Source organism: Apus apus, chromosome 6 (assembly GCF_020740795.1).
Source record: "Apus apus isolate bApuApu2 chromosome 6, bApuApu2.pri.cur, whole genome shotgun sequence".
Taxonomy (NCBI): domain Eukaryota; kingdom Metazoa; phylum Chordata; class Aves; order Apodiformes; family Apodidae; genus Apus; species Apus apus.
In genome coordinates this window covers 31,681,998-31,694,251 of record NC_067287.1, presented here as the reverse complement: position 1 = coordinate 31,694,251, position 12,254 = coordinate 31,681,998, and the positions used below count along the sequence as shown (strand labels likewise).

Sequence of the window (12,254 nt, the reverse complement as noted above, 5' to 3'; positions counted from 1 at the left end):
TGCCATCCCTTTCCCTGCTGGCAGGGAGAATGCAGGGCAGCCTCCGTGCTGTGCTGACCTCCCAGCGGGGTCAAACAGCCCCAGGCTTGTGGCGGCAGAGTTGATAACTGAAATTTTGTGCCTTGGAGAACTCTGTTTTTTTCATACTTATTTTTTCCCCAGGGGAGGGATAATGGCAGTCATTTTCCTCTCTGAAAAGCATCATGACTCTGAAATGCTGGAGCCCATGTTTGCAGGTCAAGCTGGCAGAGACACACCTCGCCTGAGCAGTGGCCATGCCCCCAGGAACTGCAGCTTGGTTGCCCCATATCCTTGACTCTCCTCTGTGGCCCAAATTTCCAGCAAGGCAGCATCTTCTGTGCTGCATCCTGGCCAGGGAAACTGCATGAGGCCCTGTGGCTGCTGAGGGGGGACAGAGAGATGGAAAATTAAATGGGGGAACATGGTCCATGTATCCGAATGAGGGCATGAAATAATTTAACTCTAGTTCCTATGAAGTACTCTGGCAACTTAGGTAGATACCTGTTCATTATATCATATATCAGAATAGTTTTAGTTGGAAGGGACCTTACAGATCATCTAGTTCCAACCTCCCCTGCATGCCAAGCTGAAACAAAACCAACTGTTTTGTTTTGTTCATTTTTTTTTAAATTCTGTTTGACATAGGGAAGCAGTTTGATTAAATTCACCCAGACCTGAAACTGTTTTGCCATATCTTTACTCATGCTTTGGTAAAAATGAGTATTTCCCACTCTCAGGTCTTGACATGAAATTAAGCAAGTGTTTTGCACTACCACTGCAGCTGATTTCAGTTGCTTTATAAAACTCTTAACATGGTCTGCAATTTGCATACCAGATACTTCCGTGCCAAGTCAACCCCATGACATCAGAGGGTGGCTTGCACAATGATGCTCTTACATCATTCTTACACTTTTCTGCTGAACTGTTGGGTAACCTGTACCCGGTGAACTCTCTCAGGAAGAGAGCTTTACATGGCCATCATCATCCTGGCATGAAGTGGCTGTGTGACATATGCTCCACGTGAGTTCTGTGCACGCTCCCCTGCTGCATCATTTGGCTGAAAGCAGACAACACTTACTGTTAATTACGTGTTGCTCTGCTACCTGCTACTTAAGGAGAGCTGCAAAATTGAGATGTGTGTTATCTGGAGTAGTGACCATAAAATTTCAGTGAATGCAGAGGTGGAGGATAACCATTTTAATAGAGAGAACCCAGAACAGCTAATACAATAGTGGTGCATGTATATATATATATTTTAATCTTCTTCAGGATTTACTGATGTCCCTGTTCAGAAATACAGCAACACTGACTGGGGATAAATGTATGTAAATGCCATGGTTCTTAACTAGAGAAGTGGAAATGTTGTGGTAGGAAAAGCCATTTCTGCTTATCCAGCTGGAAAAGAAACCCAGTTTTATTGGCACAGACACACTTTGGAAAAAATAAAGAGCAGAGAAGAAGATGACACCACGGTTCTGCAGGCTTGCAGAATGGCCATTGAAGGGTGTTCCCTTGTTTTGCAGGCTTCAGAGAAGGCTGAGAGGAACTGCAGGAGTGGCTCCATCTGGTGCTGGGAACTCAGGGGGGTTTCCTGAAGACAAGCAGCCATGGCAGGGCTGTGCTGGGAGAGGGTTTGCACCGTGTTCTTGGTATTGCTCGATGGTCTCTGTGCGCTGCAGATGGGCAGGGACAGCCCAATGTGCATCTCTGTTATGTTTGGCTGGCCATGATTTCACCTTGGTTGCCAGGCTGACAAATGTCCTGAGAAACTTCTCCTAAAATATTATATATGCGTTGCAGAGTTTTGTTACAGTTCCAGTATGGGACTGGCTTTCAAAACCAGAAAGGTGCCATCAAGTTTCTGAAAGTAACATCTGGCTAAAGCCTGGCTTATATGAATGTTTGAAGAACCCTTCTTGTATCACAAGATAAAAATAATCTTGAATACGGAGAACCTGAACAAAAATATTCACAATGTGTGTTATTATGTATCTTCTTTTATGTGGCATTTGATGATGATCAGGATCGCTCTTATTTAGGGGATTATCGAACCATGTCGTCCAGGTCTTCGCATCTCTCAGTTCTGCATCAGAGCTGCTGAAGCTCAGTCAGAAGGGACTGATGAAATGGCTGTGTAGACAAGGAGTGGATTATGTGCCTCTTAATGATCCTACAGGAAGTAAACAAACTGGACAAAACAGAATACTTTCTGTGGACAAATACGTGTTCCAGTAAGTAATCTCTCAGTCAGACTCTCTGTATGTGAGCCCACGTGGGAGGAAGGGACAGACTGATGTTACCCAGACCTGTAAAATGAATTGAAGATATCACAGGAAAATACTTCTCATTGGGGAATGAAGTGCTACTCCTACTTATGCCAGTGGTAGCATAATTTTAATACTTCGCTGTTTGCTTCCTTTGGAAAGAAACAGCACACATTGCAGTACAACTTGGGAAATATAGATTTTACTCCCAAATCTGGCAAGTCCAAAACTGAGAAGGCACTCATGTTCATTCGGATCTCCTCATCTGTTAACCAAATACAATATCCATTAATTTCCAGTCATTTTAAGATGTTAAATTAATATACCATTGATAACGTGCCTAGATTCTATCCAATGGAAGATGCTACATAGGTATAAAATATTATTTGTTTCATCAGTATGACAAGATAAGCAGGTTGTTTTTGTATGGTTTTGTTTTAGTTTACCTAACAGTATTTTAATAGTGTATGAAACAGTAGTCTAAACATGCAGGAAGGAGGAGGACATTCAAAAGAACAATGCAAGGAGCAAACCTGTAGCATAACAGGCTGGAAAAACTCCCTCTTAGAATGGGAAAAAAATCAGAGAACACAGCAGGAGTTAAAAAGCTGATACAGAAAGAGCAAGACAAAACTTTAATAATAAATATGTATTGGCTTTAATCTTTCACATACTTGAATTACACTAAAGCCTTCATCACATAAAGTAAATCAACCTGGCAAGAACAATATTCTAGGCTGATGGTTGTCTGCCCAGCCAAAGCTCTGCCAGTTAACCATGACCTGGAGTCTTACAAGTTGCCCTCACATGATTGCCACTTCAGGAACGTCCCTTTTTTTTCACTGTTGTATTAACACTCCTTGCTCCATAGTTAGTCTAACTATTCCAGAGATCCAATAGAAAAAGAGAAGCAGGTTTCAAATTTCAAGTAGAGTTCTCCAGGTTGTTCTTGCCATCATATTCAGCCTTTGGAGCAGAGGCTAAGGGTATTTTTATGCAATGGCAAGGTGGTGTTCTTAAGGCTTCTGCTGGAGTTCAAGAAGCCAGACACAACCCTTGGCTTATATCAGCCGGAGGTCAATATCCACCTACAGTAAAGATGACTTATGTCAAACAGTTGGGCTGATACTCTTCTGTTTCTTTATAAATTAAAAGCTTGAATAGCTTTCTGGTCTGCTTTCAGTATTGCCTAGCTTGACTGGAGAACTTAAGGAAACTGCAGCATCAGTAGAGAGTATAACTGGAAACTGAAAAACCTGGAGGAATTTTTGATCCTCCAGCTATATAGGGCTTTTTTATTTATGTTTGCTTTCTAAGCTTAAATCCGATAATTAATTATCCTTTTTCACAAAACATAATTTATTAAATATTATCTAATGCCACCCTGCAGTAAAGATGAGATGCTTAGAAATGCTTTAAATACAGACTGAACAAGAAGTAGTATACTTAGCAGCACCAATGGCTTTATGGTTAAAAAAACCCAAACAACAAACCACAAAAAATTAATGCATACGAGAAGCAAAATTTTAGCTCTCCTATATATACCCAAAAGTAACAGGAAGGGAATGGAATGACTTGCCACACAACACGAAGACAGTATTTTATATTTTAACATTATTAAAGCCTTAGATTGATCAAGGAGCCCCAGTGGAACAGTAGTGGTAGTACACGGTAGTACTAGTTTTACAACACTGGAAATGCACCCAAGTGGCAAGCTCCTGTAAATAAAAGCTGTGAGGGCTCTGATGCCTTGGGATAACCATTTCTCCAGCAGTGCCAGTGAGGAATCACGCTCCTCTTTCCTAAAGTGAAGCTGTGCTCACTGGGACATCTAATACAGGCTGTTTTGGTGTTTTTAAGCTTGGGTAAAATCCCCTTTGACTACATGGTGCCTGCTGTACTGGCATTGACTTCTCAGAGGAGCCCCTGGGGCCTGCAGTGGGAACTAAATCAGGCCTCTAAAGGTTAACCTACAGGTAGGCGTAAGATGCCAGGAGGGAATGATCACCCAGCTGGTTTGTGGCTGATGATTTGAGGCTGGTAACCGGAGAGCCTGTTGCACAGCTTTTGTACCTGGAGTCTCTGTGGGATCATCAGGAGCTGGACGGCCCTGGCCCTGTTTGTGCAATGCTGGAGCAGCTCGGCTGTGTCCTCCTGAACGTGTGCCTTTCAGTTGTGTCTGCACTCAGAGTGCTGTGTGGATGGCCCTGTTTTGAGCTGCCCTGCCTGGATTATTCAGGAATATCCAGGAACCTGTGTCCCTGAACTGTCAGTGATTGGTAAGCCAAAAAGCTGGGATCCCCTTGGAAGCTTTTGCTGTGTTCTGTTTATTTTTCCATTCCCTCCCACACCCTAAGATAACACAGGGCTACAGTGTAGACTACAGCAAAAATGCTTCCCAGAAACTTGTTAACACTATGAGTTAGGCTTTTTTTTTTTTTTCCTGTTTTAAAATATCCCAAACTACAACTTGAGATAGTAGTACCTTCCCAGAGGTGCTCATGTCCAAGGACCATTTAGAGCACTCATTTGATTTCACGTACATTGGTGGCTTCCAGAAAGAACCATTTCCTTGTTATCTCATCTGAGCAGGAGTGTTGATTTTATATACGGTCAGAAAATGGAAGTGGAAATGCAAAAACTGTGGTATTAAACCTCTTCATGCTGCCAGTGGCACTTGAAATGTGCTGCATTACCAGGTTTGATGCTTTAAAAGAACATTTTTCATCTGCTGACCCGTTTTGGCCCAGGCAGATGATTCTTAGGTCCTCTGCTGATGTCGTAACTAGGAGCAGTAATGTGCAGCCTATGGAAATATGCAGCAACTGTTGGTACTCATTAGTCACTGACACAAAGCTTTGAACATCAGAATCCATCTACAGGTGCCACAGGGAGAAGGCAAGAAAGAAAAATGTGTCGTACTCTGAGGTAAACAGCTTGAGTCCCTGTGACTCTGCAGGAGGCTGAATTAGTAATTTATGAAGCACTTTGCCACGATGAGATTTGTTTAGTCCGCTTAGGATTTGTTGGTTTTTTTTGCTGTGAACACGGAGCTAAACAACTGAGACTGTGTCTACATGCTCTTCTGCAGACAGGGGCTTGCTCCGTCATCCCTGGCAGCACGGCCGCCTTGTTTGCACAGCTCGGAGGGTAGGGCTAGTATTCCCACAGTTACTCATCCCAGCACCACACCCCCCTTTTTCCACCAGGTGTTGCAGCTGCTTCTGGCTTGTTGGCAGAGCTGTCTGCCTACCAGGAATGCAGCAGTCACATGTGGAGCAGCACTGGGAGGTCAGGAAGGAGGGGAGTGTGACCACCTGGGGTGGAGTGGGGGTCACAGCACCTTCGTCCAGCTCTGTAGCAGCACGAACAAAACGTGTTTCCTCTGCCTAGGGAACAGACCTGTGGCAAGACTGTTTTTTTTCAGTCTTTAACAACACTCTGTTGCTTAGTAAGATTTGAGAAAGGTTTAAGTCTCTGTTGTTAAAGACCACTACAAAACTTTATGGAAAAAGCAGACACTGCTGCAAGAAAAAATAATAAGAAAAAAGAACCTAGAAAAGAAGCCCAAATGCCCATTACAAAAAAATAAATCCAAACCAAATTAAATCTTCAAAGCCTCCTTCCTGGACATAAATCCCCTGTTTTTCTTTTGAAGGTCAGCATTGGATGATGCAAGACCAAGACAGAACTTCCAGCCCATTAGCCTCTGTGGAGCCAGCCAGGGTGATGTGGTCTGTCTGCATACCTCCTCCAGGCACTGGAGAAGAGGTAAGACACAAAACCCTCCCTGGGTAGAAAGAATTAAGAGACCCTTCTCAGCTCTAGGGGCACATGTTGCTGCCGAAGGGGTGTCACGGGACAAACGTGTTGAGCTAGCATGCAGGAACCACCTCTGGCAGAGATGGGGCTGGGCAAAAGGAGAAGGCATTTCCAAAGCTTTTTGAAATGTTGCCTGCTGTCCTGACTGAACACGATAGGAAAGGACTCACCTTACTGGTATTTAAGGGTTTCTGAGCCACTTCAGGCAACTCCCCAGTGGTGCCTGCTCTGTGAAGAGCAACATGGAGTGTGAAACAAGTGACTCAGGGGAAAGGCAGAAATCTGTAGAGCTCTGTGTCCCACCTGAACTGCCTTCTTCCTCTGACTTGAAGCATTTGCCTCTTCTGTCAGCCAGCCAACCAACCATGGTAGTGGGGCTACTTTAAGGAGTCACTCCATGTTTTTGTTGGTGTAAAGCTGGTATCTATTTTCCCTATGTAAAAAGGAGTCACTGTGTTGGTTTAGGTGCTTGTGACTGGTGTACTCATGAACAGAGTGGGGGGTTATTCTGGCACAGCTACAGTGGGAAAGTGCTAATCCCTGCATCTGCAGTTGTTAAACCTCTAAAGACCAGTCTGATGAAGGAGATGGACCATAAGGCCTGTTTTTTTCCTATAGCACTCACTGGAGAACCAAGAAACAGTAATTATGAATGTTAGTGGGCTTTAAGCCCACACATCTTTCAGACTTGTTGTGCATAGTCCTTTGGATCTCTGAAAAGCTGAGGAGGCACTAGCTCCTGTGATCTTTATCTGTATAAGGCAAATTTAGACCCAAATTCCTGTGGTCCAAGCCCAGATTCACAGCTGAGCAGGCAAGTTGCTCTAGAATTGCCCAACATCGGAGATTTCATGTCAGTCACGCTACTGGTGTGTGGGATTCACTGAAGAAGGGAAATAAAGAAGTTCCATAAGTGCCTTGCAGAACTGAGTCCTCTGATGAAAACATCTGCCAAAATGTGTGGAGCCCAGGAAGAAAAGGCTACATCAGTGCTGCAGGACACATACATGGCTTCTTTGGAAAGAATGCGGCAAATTCAGAAGGTTTACTTGGCAATTTTTTATTTTATTTTTCTTTGGTGGTACATTATGGTGTCCTGGTACTCTTGCAGTCAGCTCTCTTAGCCAGCAGCTAGGTAGGCAGACAAAACTGTCTGAAATCCTGGTGACAGACACCTGGCAGTGTTGCCTGCCTCAGGTATTGTGCAGGTACACTGCTCTGAGGCAGGGAAGAAGCAGGCAGCTTGGATCTGTGCTCGTAAGCCAGAAGCAGGACTAGATGCATGAGACTGTCCCTGACACCAACACTGGGGATTCCCCACTGCCCCTCTCCCACTGATTTCTGGGCTGAAGTTCCTCTCAAGCCTGTGTGGCTTCCCCTGCAATCATTCATATTTTCCTGGGGAAACCCTGACCCTGATGACTGGATATGGTGTGCTGAAGAAATGCTGAAGGCACCAAGCTACTGTTTTCTAGGGTCTCCAGAATGCCAGACTGGCTTGCAGCTTTTTAAATGGGTGCTGACAGCTGACCAAACCTGTGGCTTCATTTTGAGTTAATGGCCTGGTAAGGCTCGGTTAAAGGTGGCATTTGGGGGCTTCCATACATTTTTAATCTCTGTGTACAATAAAATACTAAACATCAGCTCTTGCTGGCAGGTTTATTGCAGGAAGATCTACTCTGGGACTCCAATAGCACTGAATACTGGAACAAAAGGGGGAGTTTGGAGCAAAGCCTCTGCTGGTGTCACTCCATTAAAGGCAGAGGGTAAAATCCCAGCCCTGCTGAGATGCGTGGGATTTTTGCCAGACTTGCAACTGCCAAGAGCTCTTTTAAGAATTCAACCCTGATTTTGCTTTGGACTGAAACCTCCCCATGTGTCTTAGCCTGTAAACACACTTTGCACACGGAAGAAAAATGTTCGGCAGCAAGCAAATCAGCTTGGAAACGGATACAACTTCATGAGATGAAGCTGGCTGTAGACTTTCAGTGCAGGCTAAATTAGGCTTCTGTGGTAAGACACTGAGTGGCACAGAGACATTCAGCTCCTTCAGTGATGTAAAGGCTCCTACTCTGGGTGCAGTCACAGTTTATTTGATATGCTCCCTGTTGCTCCCTTGACCCGCACAAGCAAAGTTTTGGTGCGGAGTCTCAGTGATTCATGGAGTCTGTGCTAATCAGTTTTTAAGACCAGGTTATTGCAGGAACCCTAGGTACTGACAGTGCATCTCTCTCCTCTCTTTCCATTGCATCTTGCTGTCATGGTTTCTGGACTTCTTTTTAGGCCTACCTGTTGTTACAGGGTATTTGTGAGTCTCCTGGAAGTTCTTGCAGCTGCAGATACACCTGCATCAAAGCCCTCTCCGCTCCTCCTGTTGGCAGCAGACTGACTACACCTCCAGCAGGGAGGTCAGAAAGCTGGTGTTGCCTCACCCACAGCTGCAGCTTGAAAGCCTTACCGTTCTGAGGTTAAAAAAGCAGCAGGAAATAAGATACTGGAAAACAAATTAAGAATAATTTCCGTCTCTTTATACATTATGAAGAAGAAGGAGAGAAAAAAAAAAGTTTTGTTTTGCAGGTCACCTTTGCAGCAAAGAGGAATCACTGCTGAACAATTCCAAGGGCATTCTCAGGAGCTGGGAAGTGGAATGATGATGCAAAAAATAAGAGCAAGATTTTAAGTGTCGCTTTGTGAAACAAACACAGCAAAATTGTTGATCAGTGGTGGAAAAGTCACTGTAAACAATACTGTCTTAAAATGCATCTGGAAAGAACATTCATGTCCCTGCTAGTCACAGAAAAGATAACCAACTCTGTCTTCCCAGTACAGTCCCAGCTCCTTGTACAGATACAGAGGGAGTTTGTGACCTTGCCTTGCTATTCCATGCATCAAGATTTCTGGAGCTCTGTGTCTCTTTCTGCATTTGCAAAGACTGATCAGAAGTATTTCACAGAGTTTTTTAAGTTGTCTGGGACCTCTTGTGATCTTCTAGTCCAAACTCTGTCAAGCAAGGTGAGCTAGAGCAGGTTGCCAAGGATGGTGTCGGGTTGGGCTTTTAATCTCTCAATAGATAGAGGCTCCACAGCCTCTCTGGGCAACCTGCTCCAGGTTTTGAGCACCTTCACAATAAAAACATTGTTTTCTTCTGTTCAGATGGAATCTGGTATGTTGCAATTTGTGCCTCTCGACCCATCAGTGAGCATTACTGAGAATAGTTTGCCTCCCTCCTGTTTGTGCTTGATTTCCTGCTTGTTGGGATGGACCTTCCCTGAGCTCAGAGGAGGTAATCTTGGAAAGCCAGCCAGCTCTTCTGGAGCCCTGTGCTCTCCAGGGCCCAGTGACTGATCCAGGACAGGGTCCTACTGTGCTTGGGGCTGAAAAGAGAGGATACAAAAATATTCTTTCCCAAGGGTTCTAAACAGATGAGATAGACACAAGGTGAAGAGGAAGGTAGGAAAACCCCATCTGTAAGAAAATAATGTTACCAGTTCCATAGAAAAAAGTATTTTTGTCCAGCCTTTGCTAGGGACACTAATTCCTGGAGTTTGGTTCGACCTCTTTCCCGAGTGACTAAATTGGAGCCATTCATCTACTGACATTAAGTGTTGCCAGACTGAAGTTAAAGCCAGTCAGGGGAGAGGCCACCAAGGGTCTGTCATCCCCCTCAGCTGCGCCGACTGAAGGATTTGGGACAGAAGTGGATGAAGCTCTTGGGGACTTCGAGCAAATTCTCCTGTGGCTCGTGTTGCCTTCCTCTCAGGTTCTGGTCTGAGCAGCAGCTCCCGGCCGGAGGGATCAGCCCGGCAGCTCCGGCGCAGGAGGCGCGGCCAGGCCTCGCACAGCTGCTGTCACCCGTGGGCTCCTGCTTACCGAGAAGAGAAGGGGAAGCCCGGCCGGCTGCGGCTGCGCCTGGCCTGGAGAAGGAGGAACAAGGTGCACGGAGCTCTGCTCCGCTCCCTTCCTTAAGGGGGAACGGCTGAATTGCGGAACCACCGCGTGCCGGGGCTGCTCTGTGGCAGGGAATGATTTCCTCGGAACCCTCGTTTCCTGATTGCCCCACGGGCCGAACCGAACCGAGCCCGGCCGAGCCCAGCCCGGCCGAGCTGAGCCCAGCCCGGCCGAACCGAACCCAACCCAGCCCAGCCCGGCCCAGCCCGGCCGAACCGAACCCAACCCAACCCAGCCCAGCCCAGCCCAGCCCAGCCCAGCCCAGCCCAGCCCGGCCGAACCGAGCCGAGCCGAGCCCGGCCGAGCCGGGGCACGCGCCGCCCGAGGCGGGTCAGCTGGTCGCTGCGCGGCCCAATCAGCGCGCGGCGGCGGCTCGCGCCCGGCGGTTGCCCACTGGCGGCGCTCCGCGTGCCCCGGCCGGTTCCATTCCGCGCCGCCCCCCCCGCCCCGCGCTCCCGGTGGGCCCGCCCGGCGCTATAAAGGGCGTCGGGCGCACGTGCGCCTCAGTGCCGGCGGGACCGGGGGGAGGGGGTGGTCGTGGTGCTGCTGCCGCTGCTGCTGCCGGCGGGGGGAGGCGGGCGTGCCGCACAGATACCGCGCAGCCCCTCGGTGCTCGTGTCCCTGTCCCCCGTCAGGGCTGCCGGGGCCCCCCCGCCCGGCCCCGCTCCCCCGCCGCTCCCCCGCGGGATGCGGGCTCGGCCCGCCCCGCCAGCCCTGCCCCCCGCAGCATGAGCGCGGCGAGCGACACGTACCACCTCATAAAAGACATAAAACCCGGACTGAAAAACTTAAATGTCGTCTTTATTGTGCTGGAGATCGGTAAGTGGCGCCCGGGCCGGGCCGCCCGCGCCGGTGCCGAGCCCCGCTGAGCCCCCGCGCGTCTCCCCGCAGGGCGAGTCACCAAGACGAAGGACGGGCACGAGGTGAGGTCCTGCAAGGTGGCGGACAAGACGGGCAGCATCACCATCTCCGTCTGGGACGAGATCGGCGGCCTCATCCAGCCGGGGGACATCATCCGCCTGACCAAAGGGTGCGTATGGGGCCGGGCGGCCCCGCTCCCGGCCCGGCTCCCCGGCCCCGTGTCACCCGAGGGGAGGGGCGGTGAGCGGGCCGGGCCGCCCTGCCCGCCCCGGGGCACTGCCCGCCCCGCCGGGCTGCCTCCTGTCACCGAGGCAGCGCCCTGAGATCACTCGCCAGACCAAACCCGCCTTTTCCAGCCCAGAACGTGCCTAGCAGGGACGTAGGATCTCATGGAGGACCAGGAGGGGCTTGTATTTTTAATGAGGAGGTGGTGTTAAAGAGACCCGGTTTGGCTTGAAAACAAGCTCCTGAGGAAAATAACTTGTTTTTCGGGGGAGGCGGGAGATGCAATAGTCAGTCCTGGTCTGGAAATCAAGCAGGGAAGTCAGAAGCATGTTCTTGTTTTTACAGCCAATTCTTTCCTCTAGCAGTCAGCTCCTTAATGGAAGGAGGGGATGATTAATGTCTCTCATGCAGAAAAGCTGCTTGTCATTGTAGGGGGTTTAATAGAAAGAACCGGCAGAACCTTTTCAGTTCCTCTGTAAAAATTCGTGCTAGAGCTGCACTGTAGGGCATGGTAGTTTGGTTAGGTACAGTTCCTTAATCTCAGAGCTGGTTTAATTAAAACCAAACAGACTTAGGTTTATTAGCTGTGAGAAAGTATGCTAGATTCAATTTTAAAATCCTTTTCCATGTCATTTAAATTGTGCAAATTGATAGTCACTTTCATTTTGAGTTCTTCATGCCAGTCAGGTTACACTTAGAAATCCATTACATTGATCCTTCAGCACTCCAGGAGGTGGTGGAGCTACAGTGTGTGTAAGGTAGTTTGTTTTTATGAAAAAGTAGGTAAAAGGTTACTCAGTGAGCTGCTAACTGAGCTGCTCTTAAGTTGTTCATTTGGGTTCACTTCATGGTTTTGGAGTGAAACTGGATGACCCTTGCCACCAAAACTGCTTCCTCCTATGCAAGTGTGCTTTTACACCAAATAGGCTTGACTCCTGATTGTGGGGACACCTGCTTGTGTGGGGAGCACATGGAGTGCTGGGTGCTGAGGTGAGTGGAATGAAACCAGAGCTCTGGGCCAGCACCAAGCCCTGTGCCTGGATGACACTGAAACAATGAACAGTGATACTGTTCAGCACTGTCACTGTGCTGTGTCCAAAGCTTGGCTTTCTG

The 12,254-nt window shown here is 47.9% G+C and overlaps 1 protein-coding gene across 25 annotated transcripts in view; it reads left to right on the top strand.

The window, feature by feature from the left end:
- The first annotated feature begins 10,579 nt into the window (after positions 1 to 10,579).
- Positions 10,580 to 12,254, top strand: part of NABP1 (nucleic acid binding protein 1) — a 100,320-nt gene continuing 98,645 nt past the window's right edge. For all 25 annotated transcript variants that reach the window (XM_051623231.1, XM_051623241.1, XM_051623246.1 and 22 more), the window contains exons 1-2: positions 10,580 to 10,874; positions 10,947 to 11,085. In XM_051623231.1, the coding sequence (XP_051479191.1) occupies positions 10,784 to 10,874; positions 10,947 to 11,085 (230 nt within the window). In that variant the 5' untranslated portion in view covers positions 10,580 to 10,783. The remainder of the gene's footprint in view (positions 10,875 to 10,946; positions 11,086 to 12,254) is intronic.